The 22,183-nt window shown below is 42.3% G+C and overlaps 1 protein-coding gene across 3 annotated transcripts in view; it reads left to right on the forward strand.

The window, feature by feature from the left end:
• The first annotated feature begins 864 nt into the window (after nucleotides 1-864).
• MGAT4A (alpha-1,3-mannosyl-glycoprotein 4-beta-N-acetylglucosaminyltransferase A) overlaps nucleotides 865-22,183 on the forward strand; it is a 504,464-nt gene continuing 483,145 nt past the window's right edge. For 2 of the 3 annotated variants that reach the window (XR_010934342.1, XM_067704225.1), the window contains exons 1-3: nucleotides 865-991; nucleotides 5,181-5,509; nucleotides 6,227-6,253. Coding sequence is in view for 2 of the 3 variants with exons in the window: in XM_067704225.1 (XP_067560326.1) it covers nucleotides 5,416-5,509; nucleotides 6,227-6,253 (121 nt within the window). In the remaining variant the exon portion in view is untranslated. The remainder of the gene's footprint in view (nucleotides 992-5,180; nucleotides 5,510-6,226; nucleotides 6,254-22,183) is intronic. The other variant, XM_067704226.1, reaches the window with a different exon arrangement.

Here is a 22,183-nt window from a genome sequence, read left to right on the forward strand (position 1 = left end):
AAGATACTAAGAAAAACTGGGGCAGACCACTTGGGCTTTCTATAGATGATTATCTATTTGCTTCCGAAGTTAACCTCCAACTTTATGAAATGGTGATAGATTAGGACATGTGCCTCAGGAGAAAGGGGCAGGACAGCGTGGTGTAGTGGAAAAAATCAGAGGCTTTAGCACTCAAACGATCTGCATTTAAATCCTAATTTATATTATCTTCTTCCCAGTCGCTTAAGCAAGTCCTTCTCCCTAAGTTCTGGTCTCCTCGTCGGTAAACTGGGGATAACGATGCCTATCGCTGGGGATGTCGCGAGAGCCAGAGGCATCGGTGAGGTGCCTGGACGCGCGGGGCCTCAGAAGCTCTTGCTGGATTAGGTCGGGAGCCGCCCCGGGACCTGTCACTGGGAATGCCTCCCTGGCAGGATGGCGGGGACGGGACCCCAGCTGGGGGTAGGGGCTGGGGCCGGGGCACCCCGGGTGGTCGGGTCGCGCCCCAGGCGGAGGCTGGGGGCTCCCCGGGGCCTTTTGTTGGCAGCCTGAGCGGCCTCCGCGCACACGCCCGGGAGGATTAAAGCCAGATGTGGCGGCCGGGCGACACCGAGCGCTCAGAGGCCGGGACCGGAGACCCGGACGCCGCTCCAGACCCCGCGGGGACGGTAAATGAAGCGGGGAGATCTCACGAGAATGATACAGGCTGCGAGACGGCGCCCCTAAATGACAGCCGGGCGGGCCTCTGGCGGGAGGCTCGGCCGCGCGGGGGCGCCCGGTGGACGGCGCGCAGCACCGGTGGCCAATGGCTGGCGGGGTCGCGGGCGGGGCCGGGCGCGGGGGCCGCAGCGCTCCAGCAGCGGGGCGGAGCCGCGCGGGGAGGCGGGGCGCCCGGCAGCAGCGGCGGCGGCCACAGCAGCCTCCGCGGCGGCCGCGGCAGGACTGGAAGCGCCGGCGGCGGTTGAGGGGCTCGAGGCGGCGGCGGCGGCGGCGGCGCGCGGGCAGCTTCGAGGTGGTGTGCAGGGCGGCTGCGCGGAGGGCGCGGGATTGAGGGGCGGCCCCGGGTCGCGGGAGATCCACCTGCTGGTAACGGAGCAGCCTGCGCCGCGGCCCGGCCTGGAGCTCTTGCGCCTCCGGCTGCTGCGGGGCCGGCTCGGGGCGCGGGCGGACCGGGCCTCGGGGCGGGGAGCGGGCCGGGCCGCCCTGGGTTCGCCGTCAGCCCCGCTCCGCCGCCGCCGCAGCCCCGGGGTGCTGCGCGCTCTCGGGGTGACCGGCCGGGCGCCTGGTGCGTTCTCGGCGCTCCTAGGCGGGGCGGGGCTTGTCGCCTTTGGGGCAAAGTGGAGGAAAGTGGGGGTTTGGGGATGCAGAGGGGAGAGAGAGTTGCCCGCAGGACCTGCTGCCCCAGGGCGCACGCCTGTCCCGGAGTCGGCGGCGTCCCGGGGCCGCGGGGCAGGTGCGGCGGGGGCGAGGCGGCCCGGGCGCAGGGTCTGGGGCTGCTGCCGGGTCGGCGAAGCGTACACAGTCCTGGCGAATTTTCCTACAAAGTCAAGACCCGCTGGTCCTCTGTGCAAGCGCACCCCCATCCCCAGGCCTCAGTTCCGCCTTAACGAGGAAGCTGCAAGTGGGACCCTCGGGTTGGGGCCAGGTGATTCCACTGAGTGTACCCGGTGACAGCGGGAAGGCGTGTTTTATGAGCTGGCAGTCAGACCACTCGCGCGCCCGCTTTTTATTTCTCGCAGCGTGTGTTTCTCTGGAGCCCGTTCATTGCTTACAATCCGAATTGCGAAATATAAGCAGGCGCAGTGCATGTTTTCAGTGCTTTCCATATATTTTGCTGTTGTGCTTTTGCTGTCGGACGACTTCTGATAAAATAGAATGACAACGTCGTTCGTTCGAATTTAGAACCTAAATTTAGAAGTGAATAATATGCGTTTAGTGGTTTATGTTTCTTTTTCTGAATGTTTTTTTTTAAAAAGTTCCATTAACAGGTTATCCTAACAAAGGTTTCTTTAGCCCACACGTGTAAATCTGAAAACGCACAGGATGGTGAAATTATGTAAGCTGTATTGACGAAAAATAGAAATCCTTTTATAAACGTAAAACCAATGAATTTTAACATGATTGCGGTGTATAAAGTTGTAGGGCTTACATCACGGATTTCATGATGGTGCCTTTCCTTCAGGCATCTCTGTCCTGTCTGTGGGATGGTAATTAAGCCATATGTTAAGTGTTTTCGGCCATAGAACATATTGACTATTTCAGAGAACACTTTAAAATCCAACAAAGGTTATGTATCTAATAATAACATAAAGGACTGCAGCCCTTAAAGGACTGTTAATAAAACAGATTTTTCAGTGTGAGATCTGGAGTTGAAAGTTCCATACAGCTTTGTCAGGATGGAGAAGATGACCAGTAACTTAAGCCACTGCCTTTTTTGTTGTTAAGAATTCAGATGTGTTAAGTGATAGTCACAGAGAGTGACAAGGTGTTAGATTGAAATTTTTACAGATGTGGACAGTGATGAAAAATATGTGTTACTTCTTCTCTTGCTATAGGTAGTCAGTCAATCCAAAGGGCTCTTGGCTGTCCAGCCTCACCTCTCCTGTTTTGAGAGCATGGGGATCATTGGTTTTACTCTTGTTCTGTGCAGTTAAACTTCATTAGTGTGGAAACCCTAATTAAAAATGTATGATGGCATTCTTCCTGAGTAAAATGCTCTTGTATTTCTCTTGCAGAATTTCAGGTCTTATTTGTTGGCAGAGTTCATTATAAGTATTTTCTTCAAACCAGAGATTAATTACTTCCTGGATCCAATATTTAATATTCTTTATGTTTTTCCTGTTACCAATACTATATCTATAGTCTACTTTGATTATAGTGTTCATTCACTTTTACTTGTCTCTCTACCCATTTATACTGAATTTTATGGGATTTATTTGTATTTAATAAAACTATGTTTCAAAATATCCTTTATTTTCTGATTCTCTGCTTCTCTACTTCCCCGTGATTATTGACTGAATGTCTGCTCTAATAACCTGTATACTTTTAGTTCTTTCACCAAAGGACAGAATCCTTCTTGAAGTAAGGTAGGGCTAAGGATATAGCAACAGAAAGTTACGTGAATTTTTATATGATGCCGCAACAGGACTAAAATTCCAAGTTACATAATTCACTGAGTTATCCCTTCTCTTTTTATAATCAGAATTCATTATCGAGTGCTTATTGATATAAGACAATATATTAGGCACTTTATGGAAATGAGTTGAAATTCTAGAATTTCACCATGAAGACTGTTGACATGGATATGTTAGAAGGTGAATAACTTTGGTTTTAGAAAATTATCATAACTTGAACGTGAGAATATCTTTGGAGTTCTTTGTTTGCGGAGAGTAAGGAGAGGGGAGTTCAGTGCTTCTAGAATATTATACCACAGAGCTGCTGGCCAAGGAGGATTAACAGGCTGCCTGGGTGTGAGTGTGGGGGGGGGGAGGGCCTAGCCCAGGGTACAGGAAGTGAGAAATTCGTTTCAAGTTTTAAGTTGAAACTTTGAAATTTCCTGTGAATTTTGCAGTTTATTCTATAATAGATCCATACTGGTTGTAGAGTATAATTATTTTTTTAAATTCACACTTAATCTGTTGGGTAAAGGTAACACCCCGGGATGATTCTCTGGTGTAACCTGAGACTTGGAATATCCCTGGCGCTTCTAGGGGCCCCGGTGCAGGTGGCCTAGTTTGAGAGGCAAAGGGTGGGAGATGAGGACTTGGACTTTGGAGTCATGCAAATTAGGGTTCTGTCTCTGGGTTCATTTTTTTTGTGTGTAAGATAGGGTCAGCAATGCCTGCCTCACGGGAGTTGAAGATTGAAGATTTAGAACGTGTGAGGGACACATAGAAAACCCTCAGTGAGTTGTAGTGTCTATCATTCTTACTGTTAATCCTGTGCCCTAGTGATATCTTTTTTCACTAGTGGAGGTTTCTAGCAACATCACTTTTACAAACCAGCTGAGATGGTAGTTTCTGAATTGCCTACAAATGGCCGCTTTAATCAGCTGCCCTCTTCGCCATAGGGAATTGTCCCTTGGGCTTCCCAGGCCTTTTTGGAGGTGCATTAACTCACCCCACTGGAGTGTCACTTAGTGGATTGCCAAGTGCATCTCATGGTCCCCCCGTGGCCAGCAGGAATCAATGCACATCTTGCCGTGCCTGATATGCCCTGAGGGAATGAGACCGGCTGTGCACAGAGCCGCCTGAACCAGTGACTGGCTGCAGGTTTTTGATTCGGTTTTATTTTTTAATACAGTTAACATTTATTGAGAACCTATTAGGTGCTAGGTGACTATGCTTAAGTACTTCTCAGGACATGATTTCATTCTGTTTTCTGAACTTTGCTAGGTGGGAGGTGATCTCCAGATTTTTTTCAGCTTTGCTAGATGGGAGGTGATCTCCAGGTTTCCTGAGTTAAAGCAATGCTAAGTGATTAGTCCTGGGTCCTATGGTATCCTGGTTGGATTGCCGCATTTTCTAAATGCTGAAATAGTCCCAGTTTACACCCGGGGAGTAGGTTAATCGTTGGAAAAATGACATTTATTTTACAATGATGATCAATAGCAATCGTAACTGTAACCTTTTTATTATTTATGAGAACAGGAGAGTCCAGGACAGGTAGTTTTCTCATGTTATGGATGAACCACAAAGCCAAGATAAGTGACATGCCTGAAGTCCCGCAAGCAGTGATGGAGCTGGATCTAGGACCTAGGGCTTTTGACCCTCGTAGGTTGTAGTCTGTCAGTTTTCTTTAAAAAATTTAAAACATTAACTATTATTGTGCAACAGGAGGATTGCAGAGAGTTAAGATGCTGTTACTCAGGAACCATTGTGTGATCATTAGAGTTCTCAGCTTGGAATCTGTGGCTTATTATTTAATGAGCCCCACCACTTCCCCCTTTAAATAAGTAACCATGACTCTGTTTCCACAGGCAAAACAAAACCAATGAGGAGGGAGTACAGTTGGAAGCTTTTTTCCCCTGGAGAAGAACCATATCATTCTAGTGTATTAAATGTCATTTGGATATGGGAGTAATCTTTACAAGATACAGTTTAGCCCAGCCAAAAATCTGTTTATAACAGTGACTGATAAATGAAGAAACTAATATTTTGCATCACTGAGCAAGTTTTTCTTTCTCTCTTCCCCCCGAATAGGAAGAAAGAAGCCTGCAGCATCCACCTATGAAGACCGTGCAGACAGTCCTGAATAGTAATTGTGGGTGGTGTGGCTGCCAGGCTGCTTCCGCGCCGCGTCTGCAATGAACTTCTCCTATTGATTGTTTTGATTGGCCCAGAGCCAGGAGTCCTGGCTTCACCTGACTTCAGGATAAAAAGAAAACAGTCTTGGTTATCATCCTAAACATATGAACCAGTGTGATGGTGAAATGAGATGAGGCTCCGAAATGGAACTGTAGCCACTGTTTTAGCATTTATCACGTCGTTCCTTACTTTATCTTGGTATACTACGTGGCAAAATGGGAAAGGTAAGGAAAACATCTCCAAAAATGTGCATGGCATGTAGTAGGTGTTTCGCTTTGTCAACGGTGCGTAGATGCTTGAGTTGAATGCCCCTACAAGCTGCATGTTGCATGCTATCTGCTGGCGGCCTGCCAGTTTCTTTCTGACACAAAAATGAGGCAGTATTCTTGGACGGAGGAGACAGACTTTCTCATTTGAATGGGGTTTGTTTTGGTTTTGATTTCTTGTAATTGCACTTGGAGAGACATGCTCATCAGTGGTTTATATTATAAATGGCAGCCAAGTCGAGTAACAAAGACTTCTGTTTGGGCATTTTATTTTTTATTATTAAACATCATAAATGTTTAATAAGCTTCCTTGTACCGGATGTTGTATAAAGCGCTTCAAAGGACAATCGGCGCCTTCATGAAATTTACATGCTGATCATAGGACTGATTTGGTGCTGTGTAGTTAATGATTTAACCAGCATGTGTTGACAGATTGCTCTTCAGGCAAGAGTATTTTTGAAGTAAGTGAGGAGAAATTCTGATGTGAAAATTTTAAAAGTTTAAAAATTAATTTTGTTCAGACTGTCCAACTGTGTTTCTAAGGAAGGTTGTCTGTTTAGTGATTGGAAGTATATTCAGGGCTAATGCATTTCTTTGCTTTTTTTGAAGAGGAAATGTTTACAGGCAATTCCTACCTCTACTTTTTACCTGTCTCCTTTCCTTATGTTAATCTAGGGAATATTGATGGCAAGAAGAATGGAGGTGAGTATTGTATTTAGTTTGTGAGAGTCAAGGTAGACTAGTAGTTGTCACCTGGTTATTGGAAGGTGGTGTTGCTGGCATTATTTTATTGACTTGTATGAAAGTAACTGAAAAGATGTGTTCACGACTTAACTTTTCTCTGGTGTGTGTATTGATATGTATATATCTGTGTGAGTATACGTGTATATATGAAATAAGTTGATATAAGTGGGAAAACGTGTTCTGTGCTTTGAGCAAGTATAGTATTGGTATTGTTTTTCTCTTTTTCTCTGAGTTGGACTCTAATTTCGGAAGGAACTGTTTGGGGAAAATGAATGAAATACTTGCTGAAGACCTTTCTTCTTTGCAGACAAATATATACATTTTAGATTTCATTTTTTAATCGTACCAAAAGGAGAAGACTTACTTAAGAAGAACTTTGAGTAGTTAATCAAACTATTGCTTGTCCCTGACGTGAACAGAACAGATGACTGGCCTTAAAAGTCTACTTAGGAAATAAGAGTAAATGACCCTAAGAAGAGTATATGGATTTTTTTCTTATCAGGAAACTTATCTGTTCAGAGAGTTATAGTAACAGAAACTTGACCCTTTTTACTGTGTCTTATTTAAAGGATTAAAACTTTTGGAATCTCCATTCCTTTTATCTTGTTCCATATGTAAAGCTATTATAAGCATTATTTTTTTGTGTGTTAAGTGGTCTTTAGAATCAAAATTAATTTCAAAACATATAACGATCTTTTCACCTTGTAGTATTAGGGATACACACAAAAAGCCTCATCTCTTTGATTTTCACTCTTCGAACAGTCTGTAGTCCTTCTGTGCATACTTTTCTGTTCTGTTTTTTCTGCTTAGTGTTTTGTCCGGACTCTTTCAGGTATCAGCAGAGGTCTCCCGTCGTGCTTCTGTAAAACCCCCTGTGCTTTAATGCCAGCGTTTATGTAACCACTCTGACCGCTGAGCATTCGGATTCTTTCTAGATCATTCTGGCAGTCAGCCTGGATTTTCCAGAGCCAGCCTCATTTCAGATGTTTAATTCTTATATACTCATAAACCACGTGCTCTGCTTTTTATATTGAAAGCATGGTTTCTGTAATCACCGATGTTTCTGGACTCATAATTTTTATTTTTCACTCATTCATTGGTCCCTTTCATGTACCTGTCCTGTGCCTAGCACTGTGTTATATGCTGTGAATATGAAAAGGAAGAAGACACTTCACACCTTTGGGAAGCTCAAGGACCAGTAGGGGAAGATGCAAGTAAAAAAATGTGATACTGTCAGATAGGCTAAGATAGAAGCGGTAACAGAGTGCTGTGGTTGTGCTGTTATAAGCATATTATGTGTTATATGTTGTCTCATTTAATCCTCAAAATGACCTCGGGAGGTATTATTACCCCCTTTCTATACATGAGGAAACCAAGGCAGAGTGGTAGAGGAACTTGTCAAGATCATACATTAAGGGGAAGAGTGAAGTTTAAACTCAGTAAAGCTGGTTCAGAGATTGTGCTCCTAGCTATTGGTCTACTGCCCAGAAGAGCAGAGACCAGGCAGAACAGGGGCCAGTAGGCATGTCAGGTGGAGGAGGCTGCTGTGCATCCATGAACTTGCTGCAAGGGTGTAGAGCATTCGTGCTTTGGAGTTACGAGATGCTCATTGTGCTTCCAGGACTGTCCCAGGGTTTAGCTGGTCATCCCAGTGCAGTTCCTATCATATTTGTTATAGGTCTTCATTTACTACTTGGAAGAATACATGAGCTGGTCCATGGGATTGGCGTACGTTGAGGAGGATGTCAGGAACCCAACCAGGAAAGCTGGAGTTCAGTCCAGGGTACAGGTTTCTGCAGGGTATAGAGGATTCTCACATAAAAATTAGGCAGAATTCCAACTGTGTGGAAAGCACAGGTTGGGAAAGTTGTAAGCAGGTGTGAGAGTGGGACAAGGGTAATTACATGTCTTACTTGTGTGTGTGGGGGGGGGAGTGGGGGTGGAGTGGGGGGAGGGTTCTCCTAATGGACTTCCTAGTTTGGTCAGGCACAATCCAGAAACTGGGCAACACCAAGCAAGCAATCTTAGATGCCTGTCCTTAGGGACATCTAACACTCATGTACGTTTCTGTGTGGACATGTGTTTTCTTTTCTCTTGGTTATTTACCGAGGAGTGGAATTGCCAGCTCATGTGGTAACTCTGTATCTAATCATCTGAGGAGCTGCCAGACCGTTTTCCAAAGTAGCTGGACCATTAGCGTTTCTTCCAGCAGGGTATGAAGGTTACCATTTCTTTGCATTCTTGATGACACATATTATCTGGCTTTTTGATTCCACTCATCCTGGTAGTAGTGAAGTAGTATATCATTGTGCTTTTTATTTGTATTTCTAATAATGTTTAGCATCTTTTTATGTACTTATTAGCCATTTGTATATCTTCTTTGGAAAAGATGTCTATTTAGGTTCTTTGCCTGTTTAAAAAGAATTTTTTAACTATTAAGTTGTAAGAGTTCTTTATATATTCTAAGGCAAAAATACAGTAAGCGTAGTTGGATCAACCACCTATATACCTAGTATGAAGGTTAAAAGACAAAACTAGTAAAATCATATAACTATAAATAAAAATTAATAAATACACATATACACACACAATAATTAAGGGATACACAAAATAAAAATATGTTAAAGATGGCATCAAAAACATAAAATGAGGGGGTGGCATGAAAATGTAGTGCTTTTAGAACGTGCTCAAACTTAAATGACCATCAACTTAAAATAGATAGCTGTATACATATGTTGTTATAGAAGAACCTCATGGTAACTACAAGCCAAAACCTGATAATAGACACTAAAAATAAAGAGGAAGGAATACAAACATAATATTGAAGAAAGTGGTCAAATCAGAAGGGAAGAGAGCAAGAGAAGAAGAGAGGAAGAGAGAAGACCAATAAAAATAACCAGGGAAAAAAATTAACAAAATGGCAGTAAGTACATACCTGTCAGTAATTTCTTTAAATGTAAATGGATTACACATTTCATCCAAAAGACGTAGGGTGGCTGAATAGATACAAAGGCAAGACTCATATATACACTGCCTATTAAGAGACTCACTTCAGATCTAAAGACACACATAGACTGAAAGTGAGGGGATGGAAAAAGGTATTCCATGTAAATGGAAATAGGAAGAAAGCTGGGACAGCTTTTTATTTAAGCATACTTAAATTAAACTTTAAAACAAAGACTGTAACTAGAGCAAAGAAGGACATCACATAATGATAAGGGGATCAGTCCAACAAGAAGATATAACACTTGTAAACCTGTATGTACCCAACGTAGGAGCACCTAAAGACATAAAGCAAATATTAACAGACATAAAGGGAGAAATTGACAGTAATACAATAGTAGGGAACTTTAACACTCCACTTACATCAATGGATAGATCATGCAGACAGAGAATCAATAAGGAAACACTGGCATTAAATGGCACATTAGACCAGATGGACTGAATAAATATATATAGGACTTTCAACCCCAAAAGAGCAGAACGCACATTCCGTTCAAGTGTGCTTGTAATATTCTGCAGGACAGATCCCATGCTAGGCCACAAAAAAGGTCTCAGTAAATTTAGGAAGATTGAAATCATATTAAGCATCTTTTCTGACCACTGCATATGAGACTAGAAATCAACTACAAGAAATAAAAACTGGAAAAATAACAAATATGTGGAGTCTAAACAACATGCTGTAAATATGTAATGGGTCATTGAAGAAATAAAAGAGGAAATAAAAGTATACTTTGAGACAAATGAAGATAGAAACACAGCATTCCAAGATTTATGGGACACAGCCAAGGCACTTCTAAGAGGGAAGTATATAGCAGTACAGGCTTACCTTGAGAAATGATAGAAATCCCAAACAATCTAACCTTACACGTAAAGGAACTAGAAAAAGGGGAACAAAGCCCAAAGTTAGTACAAGTAAGGAAATAATAAGAGTGGAAATAAATGAAGTAGAGATGAAAAAAGCAATGGAAAAGATCAGTGAAACTAAGAACTGGTCCTTTGAAAAGATAAACAAAATTGTTAAACCTTTAGCCAGACTCATCAAGAATAAGAGAGGGCCCAAATAAATGAAATGAAAAATGAAAGAGAAGTTACAACTGATACCGCAGAAATACAAAATATAAGAGATTACTATGAAAATTTGTACGTCAGCAAATTGGACAACCTAGAAATAATGGATAAATTCCTAGAAACATACAGTGTTCCAAGACTGAATCAGGAAGAAATAGAAAATCTGAGCAGACTGATTACCAGTAATGAAATTAAATCAGTAATTTAAAAAAACTCACAAAGAACAGGACCAGATAGCTTCACAGGTAACAGGAGCCTTTAGCTCCTTGAAGAATGGAGTCTTTTTTTTTTTTTTTTTTTTAGTAAATCCTACAGCTTGGCTTGGGTTGTTATTCTTTTTTAAAATTTATTTATTTATTTGTTTATGGCTGTGTTGTGTCTTCATTTCTGTGCGAGGGCTTTCTCTAGTTGCGGCAAGCGGGGGCCACTCTTCATCGCGGTGCGCGGGCCTCTCACTATCGTGGCCTTTCTTGTTGCAGAGCACAGGCTCCAGACGCGCAGGCTCAGCAGTTGTGGCTCACGGGCCTAGTTGCTCCGTGGCATGTGGGATCCTCCCAGACCAGGGCTCGAACCCGTGTCCCCTGCATTAGCAGGCAGATTCTCAACCACTGCGCCACCAGGGAAGCCCAAGAATGGAGTCTTAATGGACTAATTTCTGTGTGGTATCAGCACTTCTTGTCCCTCTCAGTGGACAGTGCAAGGAAGTGTGTGTGTTTATACACACATCTGTTATCTAGTTCTATATCCATCTGTATATATTAAAAAGAAAAACCACCATGAGTTCATACTGGTCCCTCTGATTTTAATCCAGTGCTGTAGTGTTCATTCTAGTCTAGTCTAGACATTTCCCTGTCTCCGTAAAAAACATGGCTGTTAGTATCCCAGTATAGTAATTATTTGCTCAATCTCAGTGTATACGTACATACAGTCTCCTGGTAGAGATATTAACTTAAGCATACTTTATTAGCATCTTCTCATTAGAAGACCACCTAGAGTTTTCTTCCTCTGAAATGTGGGATCTAGTCTAGGACTGTGATCATTTTAGGACAGATCATTCTTTTCTTACTCAGTTTCTTTGTGAGACCATTGTTCTGATCATCGCCCCCTCCCTCCATTCTTGTAATACTTCTTACTTTGTTCGAAAACTCTTGGGCTTACACAGAACTACCCCCCCGATTTCTTGGTATACACAGATATCTATACTTTATAAGGAGACATGCTTATTAGAGGAAACAAACACAATTATATTGACAGTCTTCTACTTACTGAAATTAACAAAAAAGTACCCATATACTTTACCTCTTTTTTTTGCATTCCAGCCTTTCTCCGAATATTTTCCTCTTTTTAGTAGTATTTCCAAAATACATTTATATCCACTTAATATAATTTTTTTTCTTCCAGTGTCCACATTGTCACAACTTGTCTACAGGAGGTCCTTTTAAAAAGGCTATTGTCTTTATCTCTTTAGAACTCTCTCTGACATCTTTGGAAGCATCCTTGCTTTCTTAATTCTATTTCCATGCTTGCAGACATGTCCTGATTTTTCCCCCCTATCAGAAGATGTGGAATTAGTTATGCCTTAAGAGTCCTAGTTCCTTTCGGTAGGAATTATATTAGAGACCAAAATTTTGGTGCCTGTGAGACTCCATGATGGACAGGCATTGCTGTTGTTCTTAGGAAATGGTCATTGGTTGGTTTTTCCAATTTAACCCATCATGGTGCTGTACCCTACTTTCCTTTCTTTATGAGGTTTTATTGATCACTAAGACTTTGTCCTGTGTTGATGAGCTCCAGCTCTCTAAAGAGGCATTCCAATATGATTGCAGTTTTGTAGGGCAACTGGGCAGCCTGGGACTTGTTACTTAAAGGAGAATGTGAAGTGGGATAGGAAAAGTTTGCCTACAGGTTTCTCTCTTTCTTCACATCGTGGCAAATGGCCAGATGTTCCTTGAATTTACCTCTTTGTTAGTACTGGCAGGCTTCAGTGTAGAGAAACTTCTGTTGGCACCTTGATTGCTATTTCAAAGTACTAAAAAAAATTTTTTTTAAAAATTTCTTCACAAATCCTGTGTGTGAGTTATGGAAAAAGGAGATAAATGTTCCAGGAAATGTAATGTTCCTAAACTGGATGTCTGGTGCCTTGCAGCCATGATAGAGTTTTCCCTGGTACCATGTTGTTCTTTCATTAAGTCAGTGGAGGTTAAGTTTAAAAACCTGACCTTCAAGATTTGTGTTGTAAAGGTTTTTTTTTTGTTGCCTCTCCTAATTTGAATTTAGCTCAAGTTGTCTCTTCTGTAACTCTGCAGCATTCCTTCGAATCTTATATCTGTTCCTATTTTTCCCCATTTCACTTTCAGTCAGTGGTAAGGTCCTATTAGTTTACAGACAATTTTTCAGAGAGATAATAAGACTGGTTAGACCTCTGTTATTACTGTATACTGCTGCTGTTTCAGGAGAAATACGCCTGTAGTTTCAAAGAAGATAAGCATAGGGATGGTAAAGAATACCATTTGATGGTCTCATTCAGTCCTCACAACAGCTCTAGGGAAATAGATGAGTATTAAATCTCTGTTTGAAGACACTAAGGCAATTAGTAAATTGCTTCATCCCACTCTGTTACCTGACTGGAGAACGATAGAGTGCAAGGTCTAAGCCCAGGTGTGTCTGATGCCCAGATGTGTCTGATGCCCTGGCTTGGACTATCTGAAGCAGACTACCCACTGCAGTAGAAAACAGGGTTTCCATAGAGGGGCTTCTGGAAGTCCCATTTTGTTGGTCACCGAATGTGGCTTCTTCATATACTTTTTCTAAAACAGTATTTTCTTCATATACTTTTTCTAAAACAGTATTTTTCTTTCTAAAACAGTATTTTCTTTGATTTTTAACCATTGCGGTGGCTTTTCTTTGATAGTATTTAATCATGTTCTAGCCCTATTCATTTATTTTGCAATTTTTTTTAAGTATGAGGTTTCCTTTTTTTTTTTTTTTTTTTTTGCGGTACGTGGGCCTCTCGCTGTTGTGGCCTCTCCCGTTGCGGAGCAGAGGCTCCGGACGCGCGGGCTCAGCGGCTATGGCTCACGGGCCCAGCCGCTCCGCGGCATGTAGGATCTTCCCGGACCGGGACACGAACCCGTGTCCTCTGCGTCGGCAGGCGGACTCTCAACCACTGCGCCACCAGGGAAGCCCCTGAGGTTTCCATTTTTAAGAAATTTAGAGAAAAAAATCCAGTTCAATTTGATTCTTTTTAGATTAACAAGTCAGTTCACCCTGCCATTAGTTAAAGGATACTTAGATCGTGCAAATAATCTGTTGCAAAATTCCCTTTAAATTGAAGTGTCTGTGTTATTGGTTGCTGATATTTCTGGAAGAAATGTGTGTTGACGAGAGTGATGATGGTGGGATTTTGTTTTGTCACAGAGTAACAACCGTTAAAGTGTCTTTCTAGCAACATGTTGCCATAGTTTAAGGTGGATATAACCTTTTCTTTTCCCCAGATATAATTACACAGAATCTTAAACTTTCAGAGTTTAGGTTTATTGCTCTGATGCAGAGGAGGACACATAAATCTAGAGGCTTTTGATTAAAATAAAGCACATAATTAATGACTATATCAAATTTAGTATGTTTCCTTTTATTATGGACCTAAAAAGCAGGCTCTTTATTGTCAGTGTGTGAACTCAAAGAACCTTGACATTGAGTAAATCACAGAGGAGGATGTCATAGTCTTGACTTCCATATTTTGGTCTGTAACAGAGCTGATTAAGGTCAACCTAAGGCAGCTGGCAAAAAAAATTTATGGGTCGTTAGAAAATATAGGTTTCCAGTGTGGAACTTAAGTTACTTTGGAACCATTTTCAGTGAGTGAGTTATAATGAAGGTCAGGTGTATCATGGAATGTGTGAAATTTTTGACTTCTAACAGATGTTTAAATATTTGGATTAAGTCGTGGAGAAGGTCCAGAAAGAACTCCAGAGACTACACATGACCAGCCTTGCTCTGGCAGAGTTGGACTTGATTCCTTTTTAGAAGTGAAAGGGAAGGTGAATGTAGAGGTTATTAAACTCTTAAGATGCTGTTGATAGTTTTCTTTTCCTGAGGAGTAATGGCAGTATTATCATTGGGGGAAAATAAGATCCTAGAGATCTTGGTTCTCTTAGAGCTTGTGCTTGGATTTTGGAAAAGTCACTTTAGCTTTCTGGCTTTGTTTGTTTCGGGTTTGGGTTTTTGATTTTTGTTTTCTTTTTGCCTCTCATTTCACTGTTAATGATCATGGAGGAATTTTAAAGATTAGGTGAAGTGCTTGAAGGCAACGTGTAGGCAAACAGTTTTTTTGTTTTGTGTTTTTTTTTTCCCTAAGGACGAAAAGATGGATATGCAAATTACAGAGCTTGATGTTTGGGGACAGACTTTAGTTGCGTAGTTTGAGAGCATGAATATTTATAAAAAGAAGCAGTGATTGCTGGCAGCCAGCAAAAATGAACTAGGATTGAGTCTAGACAATGAGCATCTTAAAGCACAAAGACCGTGTCCCCACCCTGCCCGACCCCATTTTTTAAAATTTCAAAGTATACAGAAAAATATAATGAATAATATAGAAGTATTCCCCCTAGATTTTCATATTTACTTCCAGTCTTTTCATTTTTAATAAATGAAGCATGGCAGATTTCCCTCAAATCTTTCACCCATTTTCCATCTCTGCCCCCTACCTTGACTGAGGCAAACCATATCATGTCTGTGTGCTCTTCTAGTCCACTTTTTATACATTGATTTATGTATATAAGTATCCAGAAACTGTATGTATGTATCGTTTTTTGTGTTTTAAAACATTTAAATCATATTGTGCTCTGTTACAACAGTACTATGCAAGTGTTCTACATGTATAACAACATCTTGTCTTTTTTAAAAAAAATATTTATTTATTTATTTATTTTTGGCTGCTTTGGGTCTTTGTTACTGTACACAGGCTTTCTCTAGCTGCAGAGAGCAGGGGCCACTTTTTGATGTGGTGCGCGGGCTTCCCATTGCGGTGGCTTCTCTTTGTTGCTGAGCACGAGCTCTAGGTGCACAGGCTTCAGTAGTTGTGGCTCACGAGCTCTAGAGTACAGGCTCAGTAGTTGTGGTGCATGGGCTTAGTTGCTCAGCGGCATGTGGGATCTTCCTGGACCAGAGCTGGAACCCGTGTCCCCTGCATTGGCAGGCGGATTCTTAACCACTGTGCCACCAGGGAAGTCCCTTGTCTTTTTTTTTTTTAATCACATCATTTCAGTGTTTCTGAGGTCCCTCCACATCCTGGAGGTCCCTACCTCATCATTTTCGCAGTTGTCACTCTATGGCCACTTTTTTTTTTTTTTTTTTTTTGCGGTACGTGGGCCTCTCACTGCTGCGGCCTCTCCCGTTGCGGAGCACAGGCTCCGGACGCGCAGGCTCAGCGGCCATGGCTCACGGGCCCAGCTGCTCTGCGGCATGTGGGATCTTCCCGGACCGGGGCACGAACCTGTGTCCCCGGCATCGGCAGGCGGACTCTCAACCACTGCGCCGCCAGGGAAGCCCTATAGATAATATTTTTAATGGACATCATTTATTTCCTCAACAGTTAGGGTGATCATATATTGTCCAGACTGGGGCACTAGAGAACAATTATTGTTACTAGTAACAGTTAGGCTGGGATAACAGTTGTAAACTGGAACTGTCCCTAAGCAAAGGTAAGTTTGTAGTCAGCCTATTAAAGAAGGGAAGGACAATGGTAGAAAATGACTGGCCATGTAAGGACGGAACAGGGAAACTGATTTAGTTGTGATGGGAAGTGAAGCTCTCAGCGATCAGAATCATGAGCCTGTGTTCCTGAGAGTGTGTGATCCAGGGCACTAATCAAACACCAAGTGGAACCAGCCCATCGCTGCAATGAATTCCTTAAGAAGGAAGTGTAAACAGGGAGGAGGGGGAAATCGTTCCCCAGGCGGTGGCAGGCTTCCGCTGAAGCAGTAATGAAAGGAAGTTACCTTTTAGTGTGTTGATTGTGATCTAGAAGGTTAATCAACCCTCTTCTCAAGGGAAATAAGCATTGCCCTTTCTGACCTGATTGGATGAAAGAGTAAAGATAACTTGGGTTTCCTTATCAGAAAACTAAGAGATAAGGTAGAAATAGGACACTGCGGACATCCCCCTGTCACCTTCTTTAAGGGAAGTTCCTTCCTGCGTGTGGACTATGCCTCTTGTGTTCTTTTGATAAACTGGCCAGAAGTTAATATGCAAACTATAGGGGAGTATTTGAACAAGGCCAGCCCCCCCGCCCCGCCCCGTGAGTCTTACTGCTTACACTGCTCGGTGATGAATTCTATCTTGAAGGAAATGTACTAACCCCAGTGATAGGATATTGGTGCTTTATTGCCATGGTGCTCTTTGGTTTGTAAGTAGCTTTCTTCAGATTGCTCCTTTTTCTCTCTTCAGCTCAGTTAATTTATTCATTCACCTTATGCTTATTGAGCATGTACAAGGAACTGTTCCACGAGGCACTGGCAGTATAGTGGTCAACAAGGTAGGCGACATCCTTGCTGTCATAGAGCCTGTTTATCCACATCTTCACTGGGGAGGGATATTACACAGTAATAGCTGAGCAACTGAACAGCCTAGATGATTTAATGAATATTGACAGTAAAACACGCTAATGCGATGGGCAGTGACAGAAGGGGGAATGAGGGCTGTTTAGGTACAGGTAGTCAGAGAAGGCCTCTCGGAGGAGGTGAAGTTGAATGGAGGCCTAAGTGATAAGAAGCCAGAGGAGTAGGGCAAAGAAGCCAGAGAAGTAGGGCCAGAAGTAGAAACAGGAAGTACAGAAGTCAAGGGTGAGCTCTTTCAAAAGGCATGTTGAAAGAGCATAAGGAAGAATCAGTGTGGGTGAAGCATAGTGAGAGGAAGGAGGTGTCGGGAGTATGGTAGAGATGGTGTCGTGAGTTCTGTGATAAACATGAGGTGCTCAGGCCAGAGGTAGAAATGTGCATGTTGGTGGCATATTGAGGAAACTGAGAGTCATGGGAATGGACGAGAAGAATCACGTGAGGGAAGTGTTTGCAGACGGAGGAAAGTTGTCAGTCGTACGGAATGACGCTGAGAGGTTGTGTAAGGTGAGGACAGACCGATTTTATGTACAGTTATTAAGTTTCTCATCCTGACATCTCAGGGGTCTCCAGGATCTAGCTCATCTTCATCTTTTATCACTATCCGAATACTTAATATTAACCGAAAATTGTTGGCCTTCTTTACTCTTGAGGATGTTCCTCTCCTAATGCTCTTTGCCACAGCTTTATCTGTTCCATAGGTTCTGGCTTAAATGACTCAGCAGTCCGACAATCTCTAGCTGTCCCTTTGACCCTCACGGCACCTCCCTGCCGGTGTGTCAACTCGTGACCTGATCTCAGAACTCAGTACAGAAGTGCCCTCGGCCTCCTAGCAGCGTCTCCCAGCCGTGGCCTCTTGGTACCTCTTTACTCTCCTCTTCCCAGTGTGCTCAGTTCCCCCTGAATTCCACCATGATGACTCTTTCATGTTTGTTGCTTCTGGTCCCCCTGTGAAGCAGAGTGGGTCTTCGAGTTCTGTTTCCTAGGCGCTTCAGTTAAAGCAGTATTACTGCTGTATGTTTATGTGTTGTGTGCTTTTAACTTAAGTAAAAATTTTTATTAAAGTGAAATATGCTCCTAGTTAGAAAAAGTTTTTTGATAACACTGAAAGGTGATATTGAAAGGATAACATCCAGCTTCATCTCTTTGTACTCTCCTAGTCTCCTGTCCCCAAACGAGCTATATTCAGTTCTTTTGGCTGTTCTTTTTGGCATTTCCATATTTATAAATTATATGTGCGTATGTATACTACTCTTCCTTGATTTTGTTTTCACTTTTAGACATCATCTATGGACTTCCTCTTTTTTTTTTTTTTTTTTCCGGTACGCGGGCCTCTCACCATTGTGGCCTCTCCTGTTGCGGAGCACAGGCTCCGGACGCGCAGGCTCAGCGGCCATGGCTCATGGGTGCAGCCGCTCCGCGGCATGTGGGATCTTCCCGGACGGGGTCATGAACCCGATGTCCCCTGCATTGGCAGGCGGACTCCCAACCACTGCGCCACCAGGGAAGCCCTATGGACTTCCTCTTGTAGATGAAAATTTAGCTCTTATTCCCTCTTTCCTTCTCATTCTTCCAATATAATAGTGACATCACAATTTTTAGCTAAATCATGACTCCATATTTACATTATTTTGATTGAGTGAATACATCTTACTTCTGAGCCAAGTATTGTACTTGTACCTTTCCTTTATTGTACAACTTTTTGTTTCCCTGGTATTAGCAGTTCTCATTCTGGTATAATTTTCTGCATGCCTGTTTTATTCCGGTTTGTTCTCTATGCCATATGTCTATTAGTAGTTCTCTCCAAATGCTTTCATACACCAGGTAACTTATCAGTTTTATTTTCTTCCCAGCTGTTTCCTTCCTGAAGCTCTGTGTCCTTCTCCAGTCTGGACTGGTCACACTCTAGGCCTCTGCAGAGCTGTCTTCTGGGTCTGCAGTTGCCATTACCCCCAGGAGTTCCCTTTGTCTCCCTCTTGGGTGTGTTTTCCAGATCCCAAGTTTTTCTCTTTCTTGGCTTTTTTCCTTTGCATGTTCTCTAGCAGCTTCCTGAATAGGTACATGTTGGAATATTTTAAAATCCTAGTTTTGGGACTTCCCTGGAAGTCCAGTGCTTAAGACTTTGCCTTCCAATGTAGGGGCTGCAGGTATGATCGCTGGTCAGAGAGCTAAGATCCCACATGCCTTGTGACCAACAAACCAAAACATAAAACAGAAGCAATATTATAACAAATTCAATGAAGACTTTAAAAATGGTCCACATCAAAAAAATCTTCAAAAAAAAAAAATCCTAGTTTCACAGTTCACTAATGGCTGGGTAAAGAATTTTAAGTTGAAAATTATGTTTCCTCTGAATTTTTAAGAAATGCTTTCACTGTCTTCTAGCAGCCAGTGTGGCTATTCAGTTCCATATTCTTGTATAATACCTGTTCCCTCTACCCCTTTAGAAACCTTTAAAATGTATTTTATCTTCCTCTCTCTCTTTCTCCCTTTCCTCCTCTTCCTTCCTTCCTCCCCATCCCCCCCTCCTTTTTCTTTATTGTACTGGATAGAAACTCCAGTGTAACATCAAATAAAAATGACATGAGTGGACATCCTTGCTTTGTTCCCATTAAGTATATGATGTGAATTATAGAGCTTTTAAAATCATAAACGAGTTGCATTTTGTCAAATGCTTTTTAATGCATCTATTGAAAATCATGTTTTTTAATCCTTTATTCAATTAATATGGTATATTAATTGATTTATGATGTTGAACCAACCATGCATTCATTACCATCTGAGCCTGGGTTTTTTTCTTTGGGAGGATTTTTTGAAAAGAACTAACTTTTGGCTTTATTGATTTTTTTTTTTCCCAATGGTTTAAGTTGGGGAGAACTGACATCATGAAATACCTGTTTAGATCTTCTTTGATTTCTTTCAGCAGAGTTTTGTAGTTTTCTGTATATAGATCTTGGACATATTTTGTTAGGTTTACACCTAAGTATTTTATTTCGGGGAGTGCTAATGTACATGGTATTGTATTCTCAATTTTAAATTCCAGTTGTTGCTGGTATATAAGAAAGCAGTTGGTTTCTGTATATTAACCTTGTATCTTGAAACCTCTCTGTAACCACTTATTAGTTCCAGGAGTTTTTTTTATTGACCTTTGGGATTTTCTACATAGACAGTTGTTATTTGCAAACAAAGACAGTTTCCTTTCTTTCTTCTCGATCTGTATATGTAATTTTAATTTCCTTTTCCTGTTTTATTTCAGTATGATGTTGGATAGGAGTGGTGAGAGCAGACATCTTTGCCTTTTTCCTGATCTTAGTGGGAAAGCATCTAGTGTCTCACCGTTAAGTGCAGTGTTAGCTGTAGGTTTTTTGTAGACGTTCTGATCAAGTTGAGGAAGTTCCTCTCTATTCCTAGTCTGTGGAAAGCCATTGATTTTTTCCACATATTTTCTCTCTCCTCTCCCTCTGGGTGTAGTTGGTGATAGCTTATACTCTAAGGCTCTGTTCCGTTTTCTTCAATCTTTTTTTCTTTCTTTTCTTCAGATTGGATAATTTCTACTCCTCTAACTTCAAGTTCACTGATTCTTTTGCCACCAGAAATCTGCTGTTGAGCCCCGTGAATTTTTCATTTTAGTTACTGTTCAGCTCTAGACTTTCCATTTTGTTTTATAGTTTATAAATTTATAATTTATATTCATTGCATCAGTTTCATCACAGTGTCCTTTAATTCGTCAAATGTGGTTTTATTTAATTCTTTGATAGTAGCTGTTTTGAAATCTTCATCTCCTAAATCCAACAATTGGGAACGCTCAGAGACATTGCCATTGACTAAATTTTTTTCCCCTGGAGTATGGGTCACTTTCTTTTTTCTTCGCATGTCTTGTAAATTTGTGTTGACTACTATATATTTTAGATAGTATAGTGATGTCAACTCTAGATTCTTACTTTTTACCCTTGAAGTTGTGGTAGTGGTTTTGTTGGCTCATTTGTTTGGGAACTTGACTGAATCTCTGGAGTCTGTCTCTCCCACAGTGTGTGACTACTGATGCCCTACACTTTGGTTTGGTTTGTTTTTATTTTTAAGCCTGGTTTCCTCGAGGGGTTGCACCTGTGTCTGCACAGCATCGTGCTCAACCACAGGTTGTTCAGAGGTTGTAGTTAAGCCCTTGGAGCAGTAAGGCTCCCTTCCCTGCTGGTGATGCATGTGGACAGTGGAGCAGTCGTACCTGAGGCTTTCCTCTCCTCTGGCCTCGTTCGGTTCCTCTTTGTGAGGGCTTGGGTTCTGTCGGCCGGGCATCTGTGGGTGGCCTGGGCCCTCTCTGGTCTCTGCTGTGCATGCTCGTAGCTCCCAGTCAACCTGGGAGATGTGAAGAGCCTTTTAAGCCCCTGTAGCTGTCTGAGTCTCTGGAACTCCCTGTTAAGTCTCTGGCTAGTCTGCAATGCCCAAGTCCATTGCTCACCCCAAACAGAACAGCGTCCTCAGGCTCGCACAGCTGCCGGCCCTCCCTGTGCGTTTGCCTCGCACTTTGCCCAGCAACGCTCCAAATCAAATGAGCCCCCTCCGAGAATCTGCTGGTGTCAAGGCCTGTCTCTGCCTTGTTGAATGTCTGAAATGGTGGAGCTGGGGAGGCAAGAGGGCAGCTACTGGCAAGAAAGTCACAGACTACCCTGTTCTTACCCGAAGTGCAGCTGTTTTCACGAATTACACTTCTCAGTTTGCTGTATGTCTTTGGTTGATTTCCAGAGCACTGAAATGGTGGGGGTTTTTTTTTCCCCCTCTTTTGTCCAGCTTTATAGTTGCTTTTCAGAGAAAGGATCTGTGGGCCTCCTCAAACTTTTAGGCCAGTCGTTAGGAGTTCCCTGAGCAGTTTTACAATGTTCCCTCAGGTGATTCGGATACTCAGCCAGCGTTGAGAGCCAGAACACCTAGGATTCTTCAAGCTCTAAATACATACACACAAAATCATAGCATAGCAAAGTGTTTACCATATTGAATTTCTAAAAGAAAACAGTCTTTAATATCTGAGGTTTTATAAATAAAGGCCTAATTTTAATATAGTACCTAAAGGGGGGCTACAGTATAAACCTATTTTCTGCCAAGTTGGCCAGCAGCCTCTCTCGTTTTATATATTAAAGTTGGTAGATTTGGCCCTTGGACTTGCTCTGGTATTATTTCATGTTCAGCTTGGTTGGCCAGCATCCATTTC

The sequence above is a fragment of the Pseudorca crassidens genome, chromosome 14, assembly GCF_039906515.1.
Source record: "Pseudorca crassidens isolate mPseCra1 chromosome 14, mPseCra1.hap1, whole genome shotgun sequence".
Lineage (NCBI taxonomy): Eukaryota > Metazoa > Chordata > Mammalia > Artiodactyla > Delphinidae > Pseudorca > Pseudorca crassidens.